This window comes from Cervus elaphus, chromosome 7 (genome assembly GCF_910594005.1).
Source record: "Cervus elaphus chromosome 7, mCerEla1.1, whole genome shotgun sequence".
Lineage (NCBI taxonomy): Eukaryota > Metazoa > Chordata > Mammalia > Artiodactyla > Cervidae > Cervus > Cervus elaphus.
Window position 1 is genome coordinate 9,661,727 of NC_057821.1, and position 24,651 is coordinate 9,686,377.

At 56.7% G+C, this 24,651-nt stretch overlaps 2 protein-coding genes across 4 annotated transcripts; one reads left to right on the forward strand and one right to left on the reverse strand.

Moving 5' to 3' along the window:
* The first annotated feature begins 8,666 nt into the window (after nucleotides 1-8,666).
* Nucleotides 8,667-17,740, forward strand: HMGA1 (high mobility group AT-hook 1). 3 transcript variants are annotated; one of them, XM_043907204.1, is made up of 6 exons: nucleotides 8,667-8,823; nucleotides 9,087-9,206; nucleotides 12,352-12,529; nucleotides 14,293-14,376; nucleotides 14,972-15,022; nucleotides 16,398-17,740. In XM_043907204.1, exons 3-6 carry the CDS (start codon nucleotides 12,395-12,397, stop codon nucleotides 16,449-16,451), a joined length of 324 nt encoding a protein of 107 aa, XP_043763139.1. In that variant the 5' UTR covers nucleotides 8,667-8,823; nucleotides 9,087-9,206; nucleotides 12,352-12,394; the 3' UTR covers nucleotides 16,452-17,740. The 3 variants fall into 3 exon arrangements, with proteins under 3 accessions (XP_043763139.1, XP_043763141.1, XP_043763140.1); XM_043907206.1 differs by having other exon boundaries at nucleotides 8,668-8,823; nucleotides 12,352-12,496; XM_043907205.1 differs by lacking the exons at nucleotides 8,667-8,823; nucleotides 9,087-9,206 and adding an exon at nucleotides 10,113-10,249.
* Nucleotides 17,741-17,863: 123 nt separating this feature from the next.
* On the reverse strand, nucleotides 17,864-20,614 carry SMIM29 (small integral membrane protein 29). Its single transcript, XM_043907207.1, has 5 exons — nucleotides 20,478-20,614; nucleotides 19,003-19,186; nucleotides 18,796-18,821; nucleotides 18,433-18,538; nucleotides 17,864-18,291 (listed from the first exon to the last, which is right to left on the reverse strand). The coding sequence occupies exons 2-5, from the start codon at nucleotides 19,111-19,113 to the stop codon at nucleotides 18,226-18,228; spliced, it is 309 nt and encodes a 102-aa protein (XP_043763142.1). The 5' UTR covers nucleotides 19,114-19,186; nucleotides 20,478-20,614; the 3' UTR covers nucleotides 17,864-18,225.
* Nucleotides 20,615-24,651: the final 4,037 nt, after the last annotated feature.

A 24,651-nucleotide genomic window follows, 5' to 3' on the forward strand; every position in this document is an offset into this window, starting at 1 on the left:
TTCCTCACCTATGAAATGGGGAAATGATTCCTCCTGTGTGGATTGGAGTAATGTACATTCTTTAGATTACTTTTGTTACTGCCCCCCCCACCTCCTCCAGCTGTCTGTAACAGCAGCCAGCACAGAGCCTCCCAATCACAGTCACATCCCCTCCATTCCCAACACCTAATGGCCACAAAGACATCCCAGCTCCCCCCACCCACCCCCAGATCTTCTATTTTTTATCCATTTCTACCCCCTTGCCACAGCAACATCTTTCAACACAGCTCACGTCTTTCAACCTCAATTTCACTCTGTGAGGGGTACTTGAGCTCTTGAGAGTAAAGTATTCTAAGACTTCCAGGGAACCAAGCCACCACCTTAAGCTGAATCAGGACAGTGCCCAGATGGTGGGGCACCAGGTGCCAACCTTACCATACTGAGATGATGACTTCCTTCTTTAGAAACTAGAAGGATTTATGCCCACGAAAGCTATCCTGATGCCAGAGTCTCACGAAAAGCAAAACTGCCAGAAAGGGGGATGCATAGGAACTGTGGACAGATCCCAGGGAACAGGGGTGGAGGAGAGTGGGCGGGAGGGGTTCTGGATCACCTTTATACCCCACCTCCAGGAGAGCAGACACCCAGGCCCCAAGGGAGTTTGAGGATCAACAATCAGCCCCTTCCTGGGGAACTCTAGGGTTGCTGAGGCCCCAGTGGGGCTGGAAGTGGGGGATGGGAGCAGGGCCCAGCAGTGCCCAAAGGAGGCAGCAGGGTCTGGGCTCCGCATGCAGACCTGCCCTCACGCCACTCCACCCCCAAAGCCTGGGAACTGGCAGGGCACCCTGGATGGTGACCCAGAAACCTGGCTGTCAGCAGCTCCTGCCTGGCACTGCCCACACTGGGCTCCAGTGCTTTCGGCAGGAGTCCCTGGCAGCTACCAGCAAGGCAGGCCTTTGGGTTCTCTCTGCTCACGGACTCACTTCTCTAGGCCTAGAGACCTATCCCCGCTGCCCGGATCCCAGTAGCCAGTATCTCCCACCATCCAGGCATCAGAGATAAGGCGGGGGGGGGGGGGGGGGGGGGAGGGTTCAAGCCTGGGTTTGCCAACAGAGGGAAGATGCCCACTCCTCGGGGCCACTCAGATAATTCAGGTCCTGGAGGGCAAGGCCGCTGACCCCTAGTGGCTGGAAAGTAATAAAGAAAGGAAGCAAAAGAAGTTGGCCACCAATTCACAGCGAGGACTAGCCCTTGGAGGACTGACGACCCTGGGGCTCGCCAGGTAGAGAGACCTGGAGGCGGGGTGCAGAGAGGAATGAGATCTAAGGCAGGCTGTCGGGGCGGGCGGCCGTTCGGCCCCTCCCCGCCGCCTCCGGGTCGGATCCTAGACTAGCAGGCCCGGCTCCCTCCTCCCGGGTCTCCCGCCAGTGGCCGCCGCCCCTCCCCCACCCCGCGTGCTCCGCCCCGCCCGCGGCCCCTTTCGCTCTTATTCATCTGTTCATTCACCAAACTTCTTCCGCGCCGAGGCCCCCTCGGGCCTGGGGCGAGCTTCGCGGGGCGCAGGAGAACCAAACAAAGCCCTAGAGGATCCCAACGAATCCCGGGGCTGGGGTTGGCTCCTCCCCCCCCACCCCAGCCCACCTCCTCCTCAGCCCGGGCCCCCGCCCTTCGACCTCCACCCTGCTTTTCTTTCCCGGTCTTCTCAGGCCCTTGGCCCGCGGGTCTGAGTCCCGCTCAGCGTCCCAAGCGCTTTTGGTTCAGGCAGGCAGCAGCCCCTCCTGGGCATGCGCAGTATGGAGAACCCACCCCCACCCCAGGGCCACACTCTCAACCCCAAGAAAAGTTGGGGGTGAGGGTTCAGAGTGGCCTGGAGTGGACAAAGCACTCTGTCTCCCTGGACACATCTCCCCACTCAGCAGCGTCCCCCCGCAGAGGCGGAATGAACCCGGCAGGACTCCTTCAACCCCAGACTTCCCGCGGGAGGGAGCCTCCCCGCAGCTAGTTATGGAGAACAGTTACTTTTGAAGGTCCAGGGGTTAGTGTTCCCTTCCCCGGCCCAGAACACATCCCCACCTGAAAAGCAGGCAAGAAACAGAGACAAGACAAACAGAAGTCAAAGACCACAGGAGACTCCTGAAACCTTAGAGGCTGTTCCAGAAGCATGACACGGGCGGGAACAGGTGGCTGAAGCCGTAGGATGTGAGTTCTCAGGTCCACGGCTGGTTAAGGAGCTGAAGAGGACAACCTACCCCCGCGGCGGTGGGGGGTGGGGTGGGGGTGGAGACAAACCCATTCCAGGGCCTCAAAGACTTGTCCAGCCCACAGATAAGGGAGTCAGGCCTGCCCTCGCTGCTCTAACACTTCCTTCCACCATTTTGTTCCTGGTAAGGTAAACCTTACCCTCTCCCAGGGCCCAGGCCAGTGAGCTGCCACCACTGCCCAGTCACCAACAAGCAACCGGCCAGTCTGCCCAGCCACAAGGCCAAGATGGTTGTCAGGTAGCTGCCAGCTCCTGACTAAACCTGAGACCAAAGGGGGAAAAAAAGAAAACAATTTCCCACGATTGGTGGCAAACTATAAAATCTGAAGGTAATTTCCACTAGAAATGAGTCTGGGCTCAGATCACATGATGATGATGCCGCAACATTAACCTACTCATAAAAACCAGGTGTCTCCGTAAGGTGGAGAAGCCCTGTCTAACTCCCTTTGGGCCGCTGTATCACTCCCATGATGACTTGCTGGGTTCCTTGTCCTCTTCTTTGCCTTGAAGTTTGAGGACAGGTTCCTAAACTGCTGGCCTGTGGTTTGGCCTCTAATCATTCTTCATTCAACACAGTTTTTGAGCTTGAATACTGAGCTAGGCCCTGGGGATAACCAGGGAACACAAAAGATAAAATTCCCTGCCTTCATGGTGTTGGCCTTGCAGTGGAGAGAATTGACAGTAAATGCAATACATATCACTTTTATTGATAATAGTTCAATAGAAAAGTTAATTAGATAGCATGTTAGAAACTGGTGTTAGAGGGGAGAGAAAAAAACATGGTAAAGTGGGTGAGGGGTTGCTGGGGGAGATGTGCAATTTTAAATAGCATGGACAGGTAATATTGAACGGAGAGACCTGAGGCACTGAGAGGTCAGGCCTTGAGGATGTATAGCAGAAGATCGTGTCAGATGGAGGGAGTGGCAAGTGCAAAGATCCTGAGGTGACCTTATGCCTGGCAGGTCTGGGGAACAATTGAGGAGGCTTGTGTGGCTGAAACAGAACCACAGGTAGGAGATGAGAGGCACAGGGGTGTTGGACGCAGGTAACAGATTGCAGGGCCTTTGTGAGGACTTTGTTTTCACTGTGTGAGACAGGAGTCCCTAGAGCATTTGAGCAGAGGAGGGACATGCCTTACATTTTAGGCAGAAAGATTTAATATTCAATGCTGGGAATTAGGTGTTTACAAAATCATTGGAAGAACTAGAGGAGCCAGCTCTGGGCTGAGTCTCCTAGAACAATACAAACTGAACTGCCTGCCTCTATCCTGATTGGGGGATGGGGGTAGGAAATCAGGAGGCCCCACCTGAATGGCTGAGCTCTGATCTAGGGCAGAAGGCCCCTCTGCCACTACCCCTGCCTTTGACCTCACAAAGCTGGTGAGGAAGCCGGATGCTAGGCTGAAAACCCCAAATCTCCACAACCCACACAGCAAGACTCCCCTCCCCTCGCTTCCTCCTGTCCAATTTCACTCTTGCAAAGGGGAACCTAATTCACATCCCAAACTGTAGCTTCAAAGGGGTGTGGGAATGGATGCTGAATGCCAGTTCACCATGTATGTCAGAGCCTGAAGCCCATCTTTATATCAGATGCCCTTCTCCCTCCCATACCTGGTTCCAAGGCCTCCTGGAATGCTCCACCCACACTCTGGGCCCCTGTGTTCCCCATCACAGCGGGTACCACACTGATGAAGCCATGTACTTGTCTGTCTCCCCAACTCATTCAAAGTAAACCTCTTGAGGACAGGGAATGTAGCTACCTTGTTCAAGGCCACATCTCCTGTCTGGCCAGGCTGAGAGAAGGTAGCAAGCCTATTCAGTGTGGGAGAAAAAGCAGTGGAGAGGAAAGTGGCAGAGTTCCAGCCTTGGTTTTAACACCTGTAGAATGGGGGCACTAGCATTACTGAACTGGTAGGGGTTGAGGGCTTTGAGAGAACATAAACGTTTACTATGTTCTCATCAGCTCCCCCTTTTCCTTAGGGTTTTTCCCAAGGCTGGAGAGGAGCTGGGCTTCCCTGGGCTCTGGCCCTGAAGTAGGCAGGTGATGAAGTTCATGGTGTCCTGGGGCCATGCAGGGCAGGCTGCTGGCTCAGGGCAGGGGGCAGAGCGGTGCCTGTCTCCTGGGCCCTCCTGTTCACTGGAGAGTTTTCCCTTGAAAGCTGGAAGCAGAGAAGGCCCTCCTCCCACTCAGCCTGCCAGGCTTCCTGGCAGCAGAGCTTGTGGTCAGCAGGGCCTGGAGGCCGGATCCTGCCAGATGACCAGATGTACTAGTAGCTGGGTGACTCTCCAGGAGAGTGGTCACTGTGCACTAGGGTGACCCGGTATCAGGCTTACCCAGGCCATTCCTGTTGATATGGTCGAGGTCAACCCCAGCTGAAAGGGGCTAGGTCAGGTTCACACCCCTAGTCTAGTCACAACTATTAATAGTACCTCCTTTTGCTCTTAAGTGCTCTGCTTGTCTCTAATAGCTGAGCATACATATCCTATGATCCAGGAATTCCTCTCTTAGGTGTGGACCCAACAGAAGTTTGCACATCTATTCACCAAGACATACACTAGAACATTTGCAATAGCACTACTTGTAATAGCCCCAAACCAGAAACTATCCAGATGTCCTTCAACAAGAGTGGATATCTAAACTGTGGCACATTCACATCATGTAACTTAGCAGCAGTGATAATGAACTTTCTCCAGCCACGTGTGCAATGACATGAATGAATCTCAGACAAACTGTTGAGTAAAGGAAACGAGGAATACCTAACATATGATTTCTTCCATACAATACACCTGGAAGGTGAAACCAAAGGATTCTAATAGAAGTTGGGACTGTGACAAGAGGGAGCTGGAGATTTCTGTTTCTTTATCTGGGTGCTGGGGACACAAGGGTACTAACTTTATGAAAATATATTGAGCTGAATAAAGAATTTGTGTATTTTCTGTATGTACAGTTTTCATCAGGAAAAGGTTTACTTTTAAAAAGTATCCTGGTTTGAACAATAGTAATTCCTGTTCCTCCTCTGCCCACCTCCTCCCATTTATCTTCCTTGGAGGGCTGGACACATATGTCATCATCACATCACATCTCATCCCCATGCCTTTTGGAAAATCTCCACTGACCCAGTCACTAAATGGAATGATCACACCTGTCTTTTCCTCTACTCTCCTAAGAGCTGCAGTTGACTCAGAAGCAAGAGGTAAAGTCAAAGTCACTCAGTCGAGTCTGTTTGCGACCCCATGGACTATTTGGGCCATGGAATTCTCCAGGCCAGAATACTGGAGTGGGTAGCCTTTCCCTTCTCCAGGAATATACTAACTGCAGAGACGAACTAAGCCATGAATACCTGGAGGATAGTAAGAGACACCCCAACCTACCAAAACCCCTGCATTTCCAAGCCACAACTGAGAGGTCACCAGGCCCTGCTACTCAGTAAGGCAAGGCAAGAACTAACATTTGTCAGGGAGAATTTCAACAGCCCAGGTGAAAATGAGCTTAACCTTCAGCTGTCCTGAAAAATAACGTTGACCCAAATTCCCCATTCTCTGGACATTTTTTTGGGGTTCACTGAAGTTCATTGGGTTTTCCTTGTGAAAACTATATAATCTAACTCGGATGTTAAGAAAATGCTTCCTGTGGGGAAGACTGGTTCTGATATGACCAATTCCCTCGGGACGCCTACTTCAGGCCTTGACCAAAGAGGTGGAGGCCCCAGGCCTAGAACAGCTCCCTCTCCCAGCCTGCTCCCCTTGGCCCTCCACCTACCAAATCCCATCAAAGCCTACCCAAGCCCATCTCCTCCAGGCTTCCCTGGCACCTACCCCCTAAGCCCTCAGCTCCCATCCTTCCTCCTGTTGCACCTACTAAGTGTCTCTTTAAGCACCTAACCCCCTTACTTCAGGTTTCAAGAATGCAGGGAACATTTTTTGTTCATTGTTCTACCCTAAAAGTTTGGACTAGTTCCCGGTACACAGTAGGCCTTCAATAAATATGGAATAAATGACTGAATGCTTTCTCCTTACAGCACCTCTGGGATTGTGTTCCTCTAGATGTCTCTGCCCAGGAAATTCTCTGGGGCAATGACTATGACTGGTCTTATTCATCTTTATCCCTGTCACTCATCCTTCTGCTTAATAACTACTTAGTGAAAGAGGAAAGAAAGGAAGTCAATTTGGGGCATGTGCAATCCAGAAAGAATGGAGGTGGGGGTCAGTGGGTAGTTATTTGGATTTCAAGGGTGTGGGTAATCCCGGAGAGGAACAAGCTACTATATTTGCCTACAAATTTATTTACGCCTGCCTCCTTTCAGAGGGTTTGAGGTGGCTTACAAAAACACACAGACATAACACAAGGTAACAAGTCGGTGAAGTCAGGATGAGGAGGAAATAAGAGTAGGAAAAATAAGATCAAGTCAGCTCGTTTAGAAGTGGGCCAAAAAGTTGGCCAAGTTTTCCCACAGCCCTGTCGAGGCGGAAGGCTCTCTTCCTTTTCCCCACCTCCCTCCCTCTCAGGGGCCACCACTGGCCGCCCAGGCCAGGGAGAGCGGCCTCGAGGTTAGCGGCGCCGAGGGGAGGGGTCTCGAAGGGCGGCTAGCCTGGGAGCTCGGGCTTAGAAGCCTGGGCTGCCTTATGGGTCGGGGCAGACCGGCTCTAGGGGAGCTCTCCCAGGCCCAGGTGTGGGCGCCCGGGGGGCCGGCAGGGGCCTGTGACCCAGGCGGGTAGGGTAAGGGCTGAAGGTTCGCTCTTCCACTCAACGCTGCAGAAGTTCTTGAGCTGGCAACTCAAGGCCCTCCAGCCAAATGGAGTCGCGGCCTACTAAGCGCTGGCTTGGCGCGCCGGGCACAAAGACGGAAGGAGCAGCGCGCCTTCCACCCCGCCCCACCCCCACCCCCGCTCCACACAAAGGGGCAGGCCGCCCCTCCCCCAGCCTCGCCCTCGCCTTCCCCCTCCACCCTCCTCTCCCTCAGGCCGCCCTTCGGTGACTTCCTCTCCCCTCCCGGGGCAGCCCAGGGACTTCTCAGGAACAGCCTTCCACCTGAGCGCGGGGCGGGGGGCGGGCGCGCGGAGGGCGGCCTCCCGGCCCGCTCCCCGCCCCGGCCCGCGCCCTCCTCCCTGAGCCCGCTGCACTGGCCCCTGCGCCTTCCCGCCCTGGCGTCCCCGCCCCCACCCAGCCGAGCACGTGCTGCCCCCGGCCCGGCCCTGCCCCCCACCCCCACCGGAAACATTCCTGAGACATTCCTGAAACGAGGAGGCCCGGCCCCTCCGGTTCCCCACCCCGCCTCCACTCTGGGCGCAGGGTTTTCCAGGCGTCCCCCCCCCACCCGCCCCCACCCTCCAGCGCCGGTTCGCCTCTGAGGAGGGGGCTGAGCCGGGGCCTCCGCCGACCCCGGAGGAAGGAGAGCATAGAGAAACATGAGTCACAGCCGTGTGTCACTGGGCCGCACTGCGAGTCCCTGCATCACGGAGAGATGGGGAAGGCCGCCTCGGGGACCACGGGCGAGGAAGTGCGCCCGAGAAGGCCCCAAGCCCGGCCTGCAGGGCGCGCCCCTGACAGCGCCCTTTCTCCCACCACCGCCCTCCCCGCCATCTTCCCGCTTGGGCTGCCTTCTCGTTCGCGCAATAGGTCTTTGTGGCGCCAGGCATGGCGGGTACAGCGTGCGCAGACTCATTCCTTGCCCTCAGAGTGCTTCCAGGCGACCACCGGCTCACGCTTTATTTAAAAAAAAAAAAAAGTCACAGCGGAAGGGGCCAGGGCACCCACTGGGACCGTTGGTCTCGACAACATCATCCGGGTCATTTAAAAGGAATGCGCCCTCCCCTCAGGTTTACCTTTAGAGGAGCCAATCGTTGGCCTCGCGTGGAGGCCGCACCTTGATTATAGTTCACTCGGACCCACTAAATCTAAACTCTGGATCTCACAAGTTTCACATTCGAGTTTCACAAGACCTTACATTTCACCAGTCAGCCACACATGGGTTGGCACCGAAATGCACACGCTGACACCTGTCCGCCCAAGGGAAACTCTAAGGAGCCGCGTTATCTAGGCGGAGGGGGCGGCGGGTAGGCCGCGGGACTCTCCAACCGGCGCCCGCGCAGACCCCCGCAGGCACCGGCGCCCGCGCACATTCACGCGCCCGCGGGCACCAGGCCTAACGCCCGGAAGGCCCAAGAGGCGTCTCTCCCGCGGGCCCACTCCACGCAGAGAGGACGCCCGCCCTCTGGGAAGGGCTTCCTGGCGACCCCTCTCATTAGCTCCCCACGTCTGCCAGCCTGGGACTGCGGGGAGGGGGCCGCAGCCTCTGGGCCCCGGCCCGGCCCCCCTGCGCGCCCGCCCCCAGACGCCCGTCTCCGCACGGCCCTCGCCGTCGTCAGCACCCACCCGCGCGGCGGCGGCGGCGGGCGGCCGCCCTTTTAAATCCCCAGGCTCATTTGCATGGCCCCGCCCCCCCCGGTGACACGGCTGGCGCGGGCGGGCCCGTCCCCCCTGCCCCTGGGTCGCTCTTTTTAAGCTCCCCTGAGCCGGGGCTGCGCTCCTCTAATTGGGACTCCGAGCCCGGGCTATTTCTGGCCCTGGCGCGGCTCCAAGAAGGCGTGAGTTCGCGGCCCCTCCGGTGGCTCCTTTTTTTTTTTTTTTAAATATCTATCATTTAAATAAATTATTTATTTATTGAGGCCGCGCACGGGCCGTGCCTAGCTTCCTGCCCCTCGCCATCCTTCGGGGGAGGTGGAATATTTTTGTGGCCCCCCCCCCCCGGCCTGGATGTGACATATAAATACCCCGCGGGGGCCAGGGCGGCGAGCACGCGGCGGCGGCGGCGGCCTCTGAGCGCTTCTGCTCTCTCTCCCGGTTTCAGATCCGCATTTGCTACCAGCGGCGGCGGCGGCGGCGGCGGAGCCAGGCCGGTCCTCAGCGCCCAGCACCGTCGCTCCCGGCAGCTCGGAGCGCGCACCGCAGGCCGGCAGCCGAGCTCGCGGTGAGTCCGTCCCGGGGCCGGCGGCGGAGGGGGGCGCCCGCGCCGCGGCCGCACGCCGCCCCCTCCTGCAAGCCGCCCCGGGGCTGCAGCGCGCGCCTCCGGCTTTATTCCCAGGCCGGGGCTGCGCGAGCCGCCGGCGGGGGAGGGCCGCGCGGCGCGGGGGGCGGGCGGCGGGGCCCGGCGGCGCGGGGAGGGCGCCCGCACCCCTGCCCCCGCGCCGCGGGCGCCGTGCGGGGGGCGGGGACCCGGGAGAAGCGCGCGGTGGGGGAGGGGGCGCGCGGCTGCGGCGAGCGCGAGTCGTGCACCCGGCGGCTCTCGGTGCACCTCGCGCGGCCGCCGCTCCCGCCCGAGCCCGAGCCCGAGCCCGGGCCTGTGCCGTGGGGGCGGGGAGAGGGGCAGGCTGGGGCGCGGCGGGAGAGCCGGGGGCCCGGCGGCCCCGCAGCCTGGGGAAGTTCTCTAAGTGGGGGGGTGGGTGGGCGGGAACCCCGCAATTCGGCCTGAACTCCGGGCTCGGCCTTTTATCCGGGCGTTCGCTCCGCAGCCGAGGCCGACTCCCTGGCCTGGGTTTGGGGCTTCACCCCGACCCCACCTCTGGCCCAGCCTGCGCCTCTTCAGCCCCCGGGGCCCGGCCTGCCCTCCGCCCCCACAAACTGGTTTCTCTGCTTTGCTGGGCTCTGTTGGAACTAGTCCCTTTGACTCCCCGTTTCATTTTTTTTTCAACTGGGGCTTTTATTTTGCGGGGAGGGCGCGGAGAGAGGCGGCTTTCTTCCTCTCCCCCGCGCGCGCCAGGTTTCCTGCCCCAAGGCGGGCTTGGGTGCCCCCTCTGGCAGGAAGTGGGGCCGGGTGCACCCTCGTGGCGGTGCATGCGGTCGGGGTGCACCGGTTTCCCGCGCCTGCTCCCGCGGCCTGCGCCCCTCCCCCCGCGCGCTCCGGCCACTCGTCCCTCCGGCCGACCTGCAACGGCCGGGCGCAGACACTTGCAGAGTCACCCTGGGCCCGGGTCTGGAGTAGGGGCGACAGGGGCTTTACCAGTCCCTAGGCGGGTAAGGAAACTGGCGGGCGAGAAGGGTCGCCAGGAACCCACTCCAACTTGCTCTGTGACCTTGGGCACCTCATCAACCCTTCCTCTAGGCTACTTTTTTGGGGGAAACGAGGCAGTCCCATGGTGATTTTCTAGAGTCATGACCACGGATTACCTTAGCGTTTGTGGAGCCCACATTGTGTGGAGGGGACTAGTCTGAGGCCCGAAAAGGCTTATTACCGACGATAGGATTGAGTTGGGCCTCAAACGTGGCTTCACCAAGCCAGGCCTCCCTGATGTTCAGAAACAGGTGGAAGAGACAAGCATTTGTTGGTCTCACCAGAGAGGGCCTCAGGCCTTAATGCAGTTCATGGAGGCCTGGATCTGGGGTGGGGTGAGCGGATTAAAGGGTCCCCAGCAGCAAGAAGTGGGGGAAACACCAGAGCACTCAACAGGGTCCGCAGGAAGGCTGGGCTGGGCTGGGCCTTCTGGGATTAGGGGCTGGCTTCGCCCAACTAGAACCCCCTCTCTGAGGGGGCCTCCAGCAAACCTCATGTGAGGTCAGCGCTCATTTAGCTGATTAATTTTGATGTTTAGTTTTGAAGGGGGATCTGTGGTGTAATGTAAGATTCTAATCACTGCCTGTAATTACAGAGCAGGCCAAGCCACTAATGATGGAGCAGGATAAATCACCAACCACCTTGTTTAAAAGGGTCTTCAAGTCTGAAATATTATGAAATGGAATAATTACCAGACGAAGTCTCGCCGTCTGGAGCATTTCAATACTTGAGGATCAGGGGCCTCAGGCCCCTCTTAACAATCAGAAGTTTGCAAAAAAAACCAGGCTTTCCTCTCTTTGGGTTAAAATTGGAAATAGTCTGAATCTGAAAAGGGAGAGTCGTTTTCAAATGTTCTAGTTCTCATTTTGATTGGAATGAACCTTTCAGTTGTTTAAGTGTTTTTAATTTTTACCTGGTTTGATTCTTGCTGCAGTCTGCAGACGTAGGCAAGACAGGTGGAGGAGCATCATTACCCCCATTTTATAGGTTGAGGGGCTTTTCCGGAAGTGGAGCCACTTGGGCCCACCCTTTGCCAAGGGCAGCCTCCCTGGACAAATCTGTCTGTAACTTGGGGATAATAACTGGGAGGATAGGAGTGGGGGTCCCTTGCTGCCCTTTCTCAGCCTCTGGAAGAGTCTCCCAAACACAGGTGCAGGTGCCCCTTGCAGAGAGCGGTTTGACATGAATTCTGTATTTGTAGGACTGATTAAGTCCAGACAGTTCTCTTAAGAAGAGGGAATATGCTAGAAAAGGACCAGGGCGCTTTGAGGATCAGCCCTCCTAGGGCTTCAGGGGGTCAGCTAGCATCTTCTCCCTCTCAGTTGGAGAAGTTCCTGCCCCTCATGTGAGGAAGCATCAAAGAGAAGCATCCCGTCTGACTCCAGGTGGGTGGGCGCAGGCTGTGGGGAAGAGGAGACTTCCCTTTCAGCTCTGGGTGGTTTCTTTTCCTCCCCGTACCTCACCCACTGCAGTTTTAGCCCCCATTTCCCAAATTGTCCGCATCTTTGACCCTCCAAGGTTTAACCCAGGGAGAGGGAAGCAGAGAGAAATGGTGGGGCCCTGGGCAGTGCTATGGACAAGGTGGCCAGGGACTGATGGCATGGCTGCCAGATAGATGTGCAGGGCTCATTTTCTGCTCACCTTTCCTCCCTTGTTCCCCGCGGGCTACCCAGGCTTGTCTTGCTTTTAAAAGAGAAGGGGCAGCACGGTGGACGGGAGGGCCCTGGCAGTCTGAGGACCATCTCACCCACACCTCAGCCAGGGCGGCCTCACCCACGGCCAGGTCTGGGCTGGCTGCGCTCTTGAGCCCGGCCAAGAGTGGGGGTGGCAGGGCAACAAAGAGCCCTTCTGAGCGGGAGATAAGGCGCTGATTAGGGCCAACGGCCCAGCCCCACCCTGCGGCCTGCATGCTGGGCTGGGCAGGCAACCCTAGGCCAGGGTGGGAGTCCTGGGGATCCCTGGGAGCAGGCAATTTCCTGCCGGGCGTTTCTCGGGCGGGAGTGGTGAGGGTTTGGAGGTGGCTAATGCAAGAAGTTTCGTCTGAAACACTTTTCCCGCCTCCCAGCATCCCAGTCGTCGCTCCTCACCTGCTCTGCTGACGAGGGAAGATGAGCGAGTCGAGCTCGAAGTCCAGCCAGCCCCTGGCCTCCAAGCAGGAAAAGGACGGTGCTGAGAAGCGAGGGCGGGGCCGGCCTCGCAAACAGCCTCCGGTGAGTCCTGGGACCGCGCTGGTAGGGAGTCAGGTGGGTGTCCAAACCTTCGCCTCGGTTTACCTCTTTGGGCTAGGGAGGTACCCGGCATCTTGGCAGGTGAAAACAGGACTGGCAGGGTGCGGCATCATTCCTGTATACATGTGTTCTCCCCACACGGCGTCCCTGGTGCCTGAGACCCCAGGAGAGAAGTGTGGCCCAAGGGAGCGCCGAACCTGGGTCAGAACGTTCAAGCCAGGAGTGAGCCTGTAGTCATGCAGGCCGGAGCTTACACTGGTAAACCATTCACCCTTTATTTCCAGTCCATTGTGGACCAGTGAATTGAAGTGTGGTGGCTCAGTGGTAAAGAATCTATCTGCCTGCCAAGCAGGAGATGCAGGTTCGATCCCTGGGTCAGGAAGATCTCCTGGAGGAGTAAACGGCAACTCACTCCAGTATTCTTGCCTGGGAAATCCCATGGACAGAGGAGCCTAGCAGGCTACAGTCCTTGGAGTCGTTAAAGAGTTGGACGTGACTTGGCAACTAAACAACAATAAAGATGAATTATAGAAACATGAACGTTTACATGTGTAAGCCCAGCAGGGCGCATGATGGCACTCTGTTAACTTACTTAATAGTTACTATCCGTTTCTGTAGTTCTTCATCCTGGGGCAGTAGTAGTTTCTGGGCCAGCACCTGTTCGTGGGCTTCCTTGAGTGACCCTGCATTGGACTTTGCCTGGTTCTGTGAAAGCCCAGAAAGTTTAAAACGTTGGGGAGTTGGTGGCAGACTCCTGGTTCCAGGCGCCCCAGGGAGCTTGACCAGTCAGGCTGTGTGGGCCACCTGTTATGTGGTGGAGACCTTGGTCTCTCTCTGAGAGGCAGCTGTGGGTGAAGCCCCGTTCCTTCCCTTTCCTGGGGGAGAGACAGGGAAAGGAACTGAAGCTGATCCTCGTCCAGCAGGCACCCCCGCCCCCCGCCCCCATTGGGGATCTCTGAACTCTTCAAGAGCTGTGAGGAGTCTCACGGGCAGTGGAATTCATCTGCTGCTTTCAGAGCCCTGTTCACGTGTGGAAAAGTCACCCCCTTAGTCCGATTCCTTTTGCCTCCCCCTGCTGCCTGTGGGCTTCTCAGTGAGGGGTGTCAGAGAAGGGGTGTGGGGTTACTGGGCAATGAACAGCCCACGAGCAGCCGCCCTGGGAAACCACCGCTGATGGGCCTTTATTGTCCGGCTTCTGTGCATTATGTAGCAGCTTTTTATTCAGTCTCAGGCTTATTAAAGTTTCAGTGGCCCAAATGGCAGGGGTCTCTGGGGTTCGAAGATGTGGACATAACTCCTCCCTAGGAGGTAACCTGGAGGGAGTCTGGTTTGCAGGTAGAGCTGGAAGCTCCCTCTAGGGGAAGGGGGCATCCTTTCCCCTCTTCTGCATCCGTGCCTTCTGGCGGGGGTGGGGGTGGGGTGGGCAGTGATCACAACCCAGTGCTGGAGACTTGTCCTGTTTTCATTAAGCGTCTGGCCCAAGATCGAGAGCTGGTCAGAGGCCGAGCTGGGGTGTGGACAGAGCGGCCTTGCGTCTTTCTGCCCCCATGACACCCTTCCCAGAGGCCTTCTGGTGTCTTTGCTGTCACAGAGAAGCTAGCAGAAAGGCTTTGCAAAAGAGTCAGGTGGAGAACCTGAATCCCAAGGGTCACCTGCCAGGGTTCCTGTGGATTCCGGAGGTGGGGCAGACCGCTGCTGGGCTGGGGCAGAGGGCTCTGTCCTGAAGGGGGCGGGGCAGGGGCTTCCGCATCTTCCCATCTTCCCATCTGTCTTTACAGAAGGAGCCCAGCGAAGTGCCAACACCTAAGAGACCTCGGGGCCGACCGAAGGGGAGCAAAAACAAGGGTGCCGCCAAGACCCGGGTGAGGCCTGCGGGGGTCCCTTGGCCCTAACAGCAGCCGTGGGAGGCCTGGTCTTTTCCTCATTCTCTGCACCTGCTTCTGGCATATGGGTGGTGATGGGCCTTGGCCCGCCCAGAACAGTGGGGAAGTCAGGTGTCGAGCAGGTTTCCTGGTCTGCAGAGGCAAGCTGGGAGGGAGGAGCAAGGGGGCAACTCCGCCCTGGGCTGAGACTGTCACCTTCTCTGCGGGAGGTCCCCTGGCTCCTGCAGGAACGAGGAGGGAGGCCAGATTCACAGTGGCATCAGCCTTTCAGAGAAGTTGTTTTGTTTTTTATTTTATTTTTTCTAAGACACGACTCATATCCTCTTGAGTCATGGGTGGAGGAGGGAGTGGGGGGGGCGTGTGTGTATGTTGGGGTGGGGGGGCTGTGTGGCTGGCCAGTCATCACCAGCTGGACTCGGGTGGGCCCGCCAGGGTGGGAGTCCCGGGCCACCATGAGCCGGTGAAGGTGGGTCCACCCCTCCCTGCTCTTCCCTCACCATCCAGGGCACTGGTTATGGGGTGGGCTCCGTCAGGGACATTTTTGACTTAGTGGATCTTTTCTCTGACCATCTAGAAAACCACCACAACTCCAGGGAGAAAACCAAGGGGCAGACCCAAAAAACTGGTAGGTGATTGGGGCAGAGGCAGCTCAGTTCTTCTGGGGAGACTTGTTAGAGAGTGAGTGATGCTCCATCCTCTGTGCCCACAGAGGAGACAGCTCTCCCTGACCTGCAGGGCCGGCAGCGCTGTGACTTCACATTTTCACCCAGGCCTGGGGAGGGGAAGGGGTTTGTCCAGGGCCCCCACACTCCTGGCCCTCAGCCCAGGGCTTCTGAAAAGCTGTGTCCATGAGAAGTGCGGGGTCCCGGGTACAAACCAGGCCAGGCTCCCTGCCCTGCCTTACTGGGGGTGGTTCTTATCTTTTCCTTCCCCTGCTTCTGGTTCACCTTGAGGTCACATGGTATCGTTACCCACCCACCCACCCACCCACCCCACCCCACCCCACCCCCCCACCCCACCCCCGCCCATTGTAGTAATGGAGGAGGAGGAGGGAGGTTTAAGCAGCAGCAGTAGAGGAGCTTAACTCTGGGAGGGGGGTGGATCACAGCCCGTTGGGTGGGAGCTGAGGCTCGATGCCCTGTGGACGCTGCTCCTCACGGGGGCCCCACCCCCGTCTGGGTCCCCAGACAGCTGGGAGCGGCGGCCAGCGGGCTGAGCCCAGAGATCTTCCGGGGCGCCGCTGCAGTCGGGGCCCTCCCACCCTGTCCTCCCCGCAACCTGTCCTTCCCGCGGCTCGTTCCTCGAGCTGTGTGAGCTGAGCCACCACCGGCTGAGGGGGGCTTGGGGTGCTGGCAGGGCCCCAAGAGTGAGTAACAGGAAACGGGTTGTTTTGGAGTTTGTGCCTGGCACGGGGGCCCTGTGTGGTGTCCCGACATTCCCGCCCAGTGAGTGAGCCCCGGCCGGCACACACTTCCCCTTGCTCCCCGCCCTGGCCTGGGGTCAGCCCGCGGCCGTGGCCCCTCCACCGCCCAGCAGCTGCCCCTGCAGGCCGCTGAGGCCACCTGGTTCCCACCTGGTCCCCCGGGGAGGGGGCTCAGCAGCCTGCAGCCACCCCTGCCCTCCCCTCTCCTCTCCCTGGCCGCCATCTCCCTCCCCAGGACCAGGCACTTCCTCGCCAACAGGAGCCCAGGCGTGCCCTGGGCTCTGCCAGGAGCCCCCTGCCCCCCTGGGCCTGGGGGCTGAGGGGCCTGGCTGTGTGTGAGAGCAGCGTGTGTGCGGGTTTTTTTTTTTTTTCCCTCCCTTTAAATTCTTCCTTTTTTATGAATGAAACTGGGCCGTAGAGGTTGCTGAGTCACCCACACACTCAGCCCTGACTCATCCCCCTTCTGGAGAGGCCAGGCGTGCAGGGGGGGCGGGTGGGGGCGAGCTTGGCCTCTGGGGGCGGCAGCGGAGGAGGGGGCGGGCCTGGCATGCTCCTGATGTCCCTGCCCGCCCCGCAGGAGAAGGAGGAAGAGGAGGGCATCTCGCAGGAGTCCTCAGAGGAGGAGCAGTGACCGCCGCCCGCTCCCTCCAGAGGAGCAGTTTCCTTCTGGGACTGGACAGCTCCGCTCTGCTCCCGCCCCCCCAGGCCCTCCCCGCCCCCCACCTGCACCCTCCCCGCCACACTACACCGCACACCAGCCGCTGCAGGGTCCCTGGGCCTGAGTGGGGAGCTGCTCCCTTTGATTTCAGGTCCCAGCGACCCCTCACCCACCTGCCACATCCACCCTCCCAGACAAAGCTGACTTCCACTTAGCCGCTCCCGCACTGCTGCACCCCTGCTCCCTGTGTGGTGGGGGCCTTGCTGGCTGGGCTCTCGGTTTGGGGATCCCCTCTGCCTCTCGCCTCTGGCTTCCCATTAAGGGGCCTCAGAGGGCTCCCCTGGCCTTAAAAGGGGCCCAAGCCCCATCTCATCGTCTCATTTGGACACGCCCCACTCCACTGTACTAGCGGCAGCAGGTGCGGCCACTGGAGAGGGGTGACCGCCCAGAGATGACCCCCACCATCCCCGACCGACCTGTGTCTCTCCAGGGGTGGCTCACACCCCATCTCCTTCCCGCCTTGCCTCGTCCCCACACTCGGTGGGGCCACCCTCTTGGGGGCTCAGGAAGGAAGGTAGGAATGTAAGCCCCCTCCCAGCTCTAGGCAGGCTCCAGCCCACCTTGCCCTCACCCGGGAATCCCGTTGCAATGATGGAAAGAGTCCCCTTTATCCAGGTGAGGCCCAGGAGGCCTGGGCTCCCTGCAGCAGCCACTTGTGGCGAGCTGGAGCCACTCCCCACCCCGTCTGCTTCCGCTCCAGGCCTCAGTTTCCCCTCCTTCCTTGCCTCGGGGCACTAATAACAAGGAGCTAGTCTTGCCCACTCCCGCCCTCCTGCTCCTCCCCACCCCCCAAGGTTCTGGTTCCATCTTTCCTCTGTTCACAAACTACCTCTGGACAGTTGTGTTGTTTTTTGTTAAATGTTTCATTCTTAGACATCCGTCATTGCTGCTGCTACCAGCGCCAAATGTCCATCCTCATTGCCTCCTGCTCTGCCCACGTCCCCCTCCTCCAAGAAGCTCTTAGGGGAAGGGGCCTGGAGCAAAGCAGGCTGGGTACAGACTCCCCCAGTCCCAGGGAAGGTGGGGTCCTGCCCCTAGGATGCTGCAGCAGAGAGGGGGGGCCCGTGTTGACTGTCAGGTGTAGGGGCCACCTTCTCCACCTGTTCTGTCAGGGAGGAGGTAGCCATTATTTGTCCCAGCCTGGGGCTCCCCTCTGGTTTCCTATTTGCAGTTACTTGAATAAAAAAATATCCTTTTCTGGACTGAGTCTTTTCTGTGGTGGGTGCCTGGAATAGGGAAGGGTAGAAACCAAGGCTCTCTAGTGAGTGAGGGAAAAAGAGAAAGCACAAGAGGTAAGCCCCTCTTGAAGACATCAACTACACCCCTAGCCACAAAACATTTTATTTACAAAATATATATACTGAATATACATTAGGCCCTGTCACCATGGGAACCGCTCCAAAGCTAAGCCTGGGAGGGCAAATCCCTACCTGCCAATTCCAGCCACCCTTTTACCCCAGGAAGAAACATCCTCATTAGTTCCTGGGAGTGGGTGATAGGTAGGCTCATCCCACAAAGGACTGAAGGCCTAGGACTGAGTGAGGAGGTGGGTCCGATGGAGGCTGGCGGCTCTGCGGGGCTTAGGAGCCGGGCTGGAGGGAAGGGCGCTGGGGGAGCAGCAGACTGCGGGGCCCTGGAGGATCAGGATCCCGTGGTTGCGGGGAGGGGCGGGGTCGGAGGGCTCAGGTCACGTCTTGACATCCAGCAAGGGCATCCGCTTGTGCTGGTAGCCACTCTGCCAGCCGTGGACCACCTGTGGCAGGGGAGACCAGGCCACAGCACAGCTTGGAGGGAGGGGCCTGACTGGCCCCGGCGGAAGCAGGTTCTGGCTTCAGGGCTGTGAGGAGAGCAGGCCCACCCCTGCTGGTTCTCTGTCCCCACCCCGAGTGCTCACCTTGGGGTCCCCCACGTCTGAGAGCAGCTCCTGCTCGGCTTCGTGCAGCTCCTCGGCAGGGTCGTAGCTGTACATGGGGAGCAGGTGATGGCGAAGCCGGTCCACCCTGGGGGGCACGGGGGTGCTCAGCCACGGCCCCCCACCTCCCTGCTCAGCCGTTTCCCCCGACAGGGCACCTCCAGTGGGTGCCGTTCAGGGTATGCTAGAGCTCTAAGGACACACGTCTGGGTAGGAAAAAAGCTAACAGTGGCATGCAGGGAACTCCAGGTTTGTCTAAGAATGACTGAGGGGGGTCTCAGATCGTATGGGAAGGACTTTTAAGCAGAATGCAGCGGGGGTGGCACTCAGGGCGGGGACACTCACCGTTTTCTCTTCTGGATGTACATCACCTGTAACAGAGACACAGCACTGCGGAGGCAGCTGAGCCCAGGATGGCCCACGGGGGGACAGGGACCCACCTCCACACCCTCCTCTCCCATGACAGATGCTGTGTACAGGCTGGTCCGGGCCCACGCGCCCCTGCCTTAGCCAGAGTGTTGGGGGGTGTGTACGAGTGTGGAGGCTTCTTACCACAGCCACCACCACCCCGACCAGGGTGATGAGGAAGAAGGGCCCCAACACATAGCCCACCATGGAGTCGCTGTTGGCCTGCGGGGCATTGGGCACTGTGGTATTACTCATGACATCGGCAGCCGGAGGGCCGGGTAGTCAGCATGGGCAGTACTGCCTCGGGAGGGCGCCTCCCCTGGGCTCCCTGAAGAGGAGGAAAGTGAAAGTGAAGGTGAAAGTCGCTCAGTCATGTCCGACTCTTTGCGAACCCATGGTCTGTATAGTCCATGGAATTCTCCAGGCCAGAATACTGGAGTGGGTAGCCGTTCCCTTCTCCAGGGGATCTTCCCAACCCAGGGATCAAACCCAGGTCTCCCGCATTGCAGGCAGATTCTTTACCAACTGAGCTATGAGGGAAGCCCGAAGAGGGGAAAGGAGGTTGTCAATTCCACCCAGGGTGACAGCCAGGCTCTGGATCCCTCCCTGAGATAGTAATAATACATGAAAACTAAGGTCAGGTCCGGAAAGGGGAGGGGGGCATCTTCCAGGTCAGTGTGCTGGGCTGAACCTTCCAGTGACTCTCAGCAAATCCTGGGGGTGAAGGGCACGGAGGGGAGGCCAGACCCAGGCCCGAGTGCTGCCCAGGGTGGGGCTGTCACTCAGGTGCTGGTGCTGGCCAAACATTTGCAGATACTAGTTACTGAAGGAAGGTTAGGTGGAGGTCCCCAGCTCCTGCCCCCTCCTCCTGAAGCACTGGGCTGCCAGAAGCTATCCACTGAAGCAAAATGGAGAGATTAGGTTAAAATATGGGGTCCTCACTGCAGTCAAGGGGAGAGGCAGGAGCATCTCCCCCCTACCCCCAGCCTCGATCCTAGTCCAGTGCCCACACTTCAGGCTATAGGTCCCAGGCCTTCGTTGTCCCTGGTGTCACTCCAGACATAGAACCTGGGCGCCTTCTCCCTCATTGGTCTTGTGCCAGGGTGGACACCAGTGGGCAGGGCTGGGCTGCATCTGCGAGGTGATGTCACCTCCCCCTGGTCCTCACTCGGGGCTCCGCCCGGGTCCCTCCCCTCCTGGTCTGGGATGACAGGCGGAAGTGGAGAGGGTCAGCTCCCATGACAGATGCAAGGAGATTCTTCACGGGTGGCTGCACGCAGATGCCCCGAGGTCCGTGACCCCGGTTCGCCTGGGTTTCCATCGGAGGTTAAGGGCTGAGCCGCCTGTCTCGGTGCCCATGGGGGCTCCGAACTCTCCCAGTCGCACGCCCGTCCCGTGGTCGAGGGGACATTCCGAGGTAGGGAGGGTGACAGGCCGACCCTAGGATGCGGACCAGCAAGGGAGAGCGGGAGGTAGTTCCCATGGCGCTGGGAGGCTCAAGCCAGGGGAGGAGAACGTGAGGGGGGCGCACAGCGACCCGAGTATCCTGGAATCCCGACACCCCGAGGCGTGGACTTGTACCGGCGCTCTGCAGCCCATGCAACCCGGCCATGCCTTACCTCCCGCCGCTGCAGCCCGGAAAGGAACGCCCTCGTTTGGCTCCCGGGCCCCGGAAGAACCAGCAGGCGCGTGATCAAAGGACCCGGGGAAACGGGCGGGGCCGCGGTATCGGGGTGCAGCCAATCCGATGGCCGCAGGCAGCCGGCCCCGGAGACTGCCGGAGCTGCCAATCTGGAGGCGGAGACAACCGGGGCTGCAGCGCCCACGCCGCGGCGGCAGGGGGCAGCCGCGGGCTGCGCGGCGGCGCGGGGCGGGGCGGGGCGTGCGGCTTCCCGGCGTCCCGCGGGGCGGCCCCGGGGCGGCCGCGCTCCGGAGCTCGCGTGCAGGGCCGGGGCGTGGCGCGCGCGCGCCCCTCGCCCTGCTGGTCGGATCTGGGTGCTGCTCTAATGTGCATCGCAGGCCCCGTGGGGCCTCCGTTAATGTCTGTGGAGCCCTCTAGGTCTCCTCGCGGCGTGACTGCCCGTCTGTGCTGTGCTCAGAGTGTGTAGGTGGGCCTAGGTTAGCCCCTGCCCGGCCTCGAACCTCGCGCCCAGCCACCCTCCCTCCCTGCGCCTTACTTATTACTCTTCGTGTTGGTAAAACAGGCTGCTGCAGGCAGCAAACGATGGCATGAGTGGGGCCTAGCACACACATAGCATGCCCTGAATTTTAAATTTCCCTGTTAACCTCTTTCCGGTTTTCTGGGGCACCAAAAAAAAAAAAAAAAAAGGGACCAGTGGGGTGATGTCCCTCTGCGTCACAATAGGTTTGCCAAGTAGGTTAAGATTAGGTCGAAGCTTCCGTGGGCTGATCATTAAAATGTCACACACTTAACTGGGGAAATTTGAGTAAGATCGGTGAATTTTAGCAATGTCAGTATCCTAATGGTGAATCATGTTATAGTTTTGCAAAAGTTAGCATTGGGGGGAAGCTAGGCCAAGTGTAGAAGGGCTCTATATCCCTTATTTCTTACAACCGTAGGTAAACCTACAGTTCTCTCTCCCTCATCAGAATCACATGCAATTGGGAAAACTCCAGATTGGCGGGTAATAGAAAACACCCAGAACATAAAAGTTGTGGCAGCTGAGCTAGGTTGAGATCCTCCTAGGTCCTCAGGGCGGTGTGCCTCCCCCTATTCTTTTTTGACAGTCGGAGGATGCACACCGAGTCTTAGTTCCTCCACCAGTGATGGAACCTGTGCCGCTGGCTGTGGAAGCAGAGAGTCCTAACCACTGGACTGCCAGGGAATTCCCTGGGTCACCCTGTGCTTGCCAGAGACAGCCAATGGCCCAGATGTGGTTGAGCTACTTGGTCTGGTCAGGCCTCAGTCTTCTCAAGTCCTTCCAGAAGTGGTTAGATGAGAGCAGATCTGGTGCAGAGATGACCAGATTAGGAACCAGAAGACAGGTGGAAGCTCGCCTCTTGCCTCCAGATACCACCATCTGACTGTGATGGAGAATCAGATAAAGGGAAAGAATGAGAGAAAAGCTTGGGTCTGCCTCCAGGCAGATTTCCTGGTATTCTCCGGGTTTTGGGTCTGGAGAGTAGGGAGACCGCCCATCAGGCTTCTGTGAGGAGGGCAGAGGGAGGAGGCACCTCCCCAGGCAGGGCCTCCCCCACCTTCCAGGGAAGTAGGGGTCAAGCGGTAGGTTTTAGAACCCAGGGGCCCTTGGCTGCCCACACACTCAACCTTTGTTCCCATTCTCAGTATTTCCACCCACACATCTTGAGAGTCTAGTGGTCCTAGGAGCAGCCCTAGTGGTTGCATTAGCTAGACTAGTGTGTGGAAAGGCATGGGGTCTTTATTCCTAGGACAGAACACCATTCCAAGGTAGGCAGGGCAGGTGGGATGACCTCAGTTTACAAAGGAGCAAGCCGAGGTTCTGCGTGGTGTGATGACCTCCCAAGGCCCTTGGTGTGATCCGCAAGGGGAAAGCAGAGTGGGCCCCAGTGAGGGGGCCCTCTTCCTGGACAGCTCTGTGCTGGCAGCTGCTCTGGGATTGTGTGTGAGGCCTGGTTTGTTCCTGTGATGAGATGAACTGTGGTAGGTTAAATCCATATAATGTAAACCATAAAATTAATCATTTTTATTAATACTAATAAGTTAATAAGCCAACAAAACATAAAATACAATAAAAAATTCTCAAGTAATCCAAAAAAAGGCAGAAAAAGAGGAAAGGGTAACAAAGAACAGATGAGAGAACCAGAAAACAAATAGGATGATAAACTGAAACCTAACTCTGTCAATCACAGTAAAGGTAAATGGTCTAAACAGCACAGTTAAGGTACTTCCTTGGTGATCCAGTGATTTAAACTCCCCACTTCCACCACAGGGGACATGAGCTTGACCCCTGGTCAAGGAACTAATATCCTGCATGCCACGAATAGCCAAAAAATAATAAAATGAACAACCAATGAAAAGGCTGAGATTGTCAGAATGGATAAAAAAGTAAGACCCAATTATATGCTGCCCATAAGAAATGTACTTTGACTACAAAGACTCTAACAGGATAAAAGCAAAAAGACACACCTTGTTTATGCTTGTCAAAAGAAAGCTGGGAGGGCTGTAATAAAATCAGATAAATTTGATTGCAGAGCAGAAAATATTACCAGAGATTAAAAAAAAGGTCAATTCATAATGACACGATTAATTGAGGATAGACCAATTCTAAATGTTCACGTGCCCAATAAGACAGCTTCAAAATACATGAAACAAAAATGGATACAACTGTAAGAAAAAACAATCACAGTTTTAGTCAAAGATTTCAATACTACTGTGAATAATTGATAAAACAAGCAGAGAAATAATCAGCCAGAATTAAACTGGAACAACACTATCAACCAACTTGACATTTATAGAATATTGACATTTACAGAATATTCCACGTAACACTAGGAGGATACATAGTCTTAAGATCATATTCTTGGCCATAAAACAAGTCTCGATAAAAAGGATTCAAGTCATACAAAATATGTTTTCTGATCACAGTGGAATTATATTAGAAATCGTTAACAAAAAGATCCTTGTAAAATTCATAAATACTTAGAAAATGAATAACACACCTCTGGATCAAAGAATAATTAGGAACTATTTTGAGCTAAATGGAAATGCAATGTATCAGAATTTGTGGGACATCTCTATTAGAGACAGAAATCTCTAGCACTAAATATCTATTTAAAAAAAGATGTCAATGACCTCAGCTTCCACCTGAAACCAAAGTATACAGAAGAAAATAACAAAGATTAGTGCAGAAATCCTGGAGAAGGCAATGGCACTCCAGTACTCTTGCCTGGAAACCCCCATGGACGGTGGAGCCTGGTAGGCTGCAGTCCATGGAGTTGCTAAGAGTCAGACACAACTGAGCGACTTCCCTTTCACTTTTCACTTTCATGCATTGGAGAAGGAAATGGCAACCCACTCCACTGTTCTTGCCTGGAGAATCCCAGGGACGGGGGAGCCTGGTGGGCTGCCGTCTGTGGGGTCGCACAGAGTCGGATACGACTGAAGCAACTTAGCAGCAGCAGCAGCAGCAGTGCAGAAATCCATGAAATAGAAAACAGAAAAACAGAGAATCGATGAAACCGAAAGCTGCTTCTTGAGAAAATCAACAAGATTGATAAACCTCTAGCCAGATTGGTCAGGAAAAAAGAAAACACAAATCACCAGTATTAGGAATGAAAGATTCTACATCACAACAGATTCTACAGATCATAGAAGAATAATAAGGGAATATTGGGAACAACATTTTGCAAATAAATTCAGTAACTTAGCTGAAATGGAAAATACATGGAAACAAAGACAAATTATCAAACCACACTTAAGAGATAGATAAATGTATAGGACTTTAGGTTGAATTTATACCATCTTAACTTCAATGGCATACATTAACTCCTCCTATTCAATTCCACGTCCCCCTTTAAGTTGGTATTGTTACAAATGCATCTTTATATATTGCATGCATATTAACACATCCATAATTATGGTTTTATGCATCTCTCTTTTAAACCATATACGAATTAAAGAGGAGTTACATACCCAAAATACAATAATACTAGCTTTTATTTTACTTTGTAGTTACCTTTATCAGTGAACTTTTTTTCTTTATATGACTTTGAATTATCCAGTGACTTTTGGTTTTAGTCAGAATGACTCCCCTCGGGCTTCCCAGGTGGCTTATTGGTGGAAGAATCTGC

Bases quoted from the DNA above. Each gene is read 5' to 3' on its own strand.
- HMGA1 (XM_043907204.1), top strand. From the start codon at position 12,395: ATGAGCGAGTCGAGCTCGAAGTCCAGCCAGCCCCTGGCCTCCAAGCAG. The intron at 12,530-14,292 runs GTGGGTGTCCAA...CTGTCTTTACAG, and splicing joins CCGCGCTGGTAGGGAGTCAG to AAGGAGCCCAGCGAAGTGCC. The intron at 15,023-16,397 runs GTAGGTGATTGG...CCCGCCCCGCAG, and splicing joins GGGGCAGACCCAAAAAACTG to GAGAAGGAGGAAGAGGAGGG.
- SMIM29 (XM_043907207.1), bottom strand. From the start codon at position 19,113: ATGAGTAATACCACAGTGCCCAATGCCCCGCAGGCCAACAGCGACTCC. The intron at 18,822-19,002 runs GTAAGAAGCCTC...TCTCTGTTACAG, and splicing joins TCGGGGTGGTGGTGGCTGTG to GTGATGTACATCCAGAAGAG. The intron at 18,292-18,432 runs GTGAGCACTCGG...CCCCTGCCACAG, and splicing joins CAGACGTGGGGGACCCCAAG to GTGGTCCACGGCTGGCAGAG.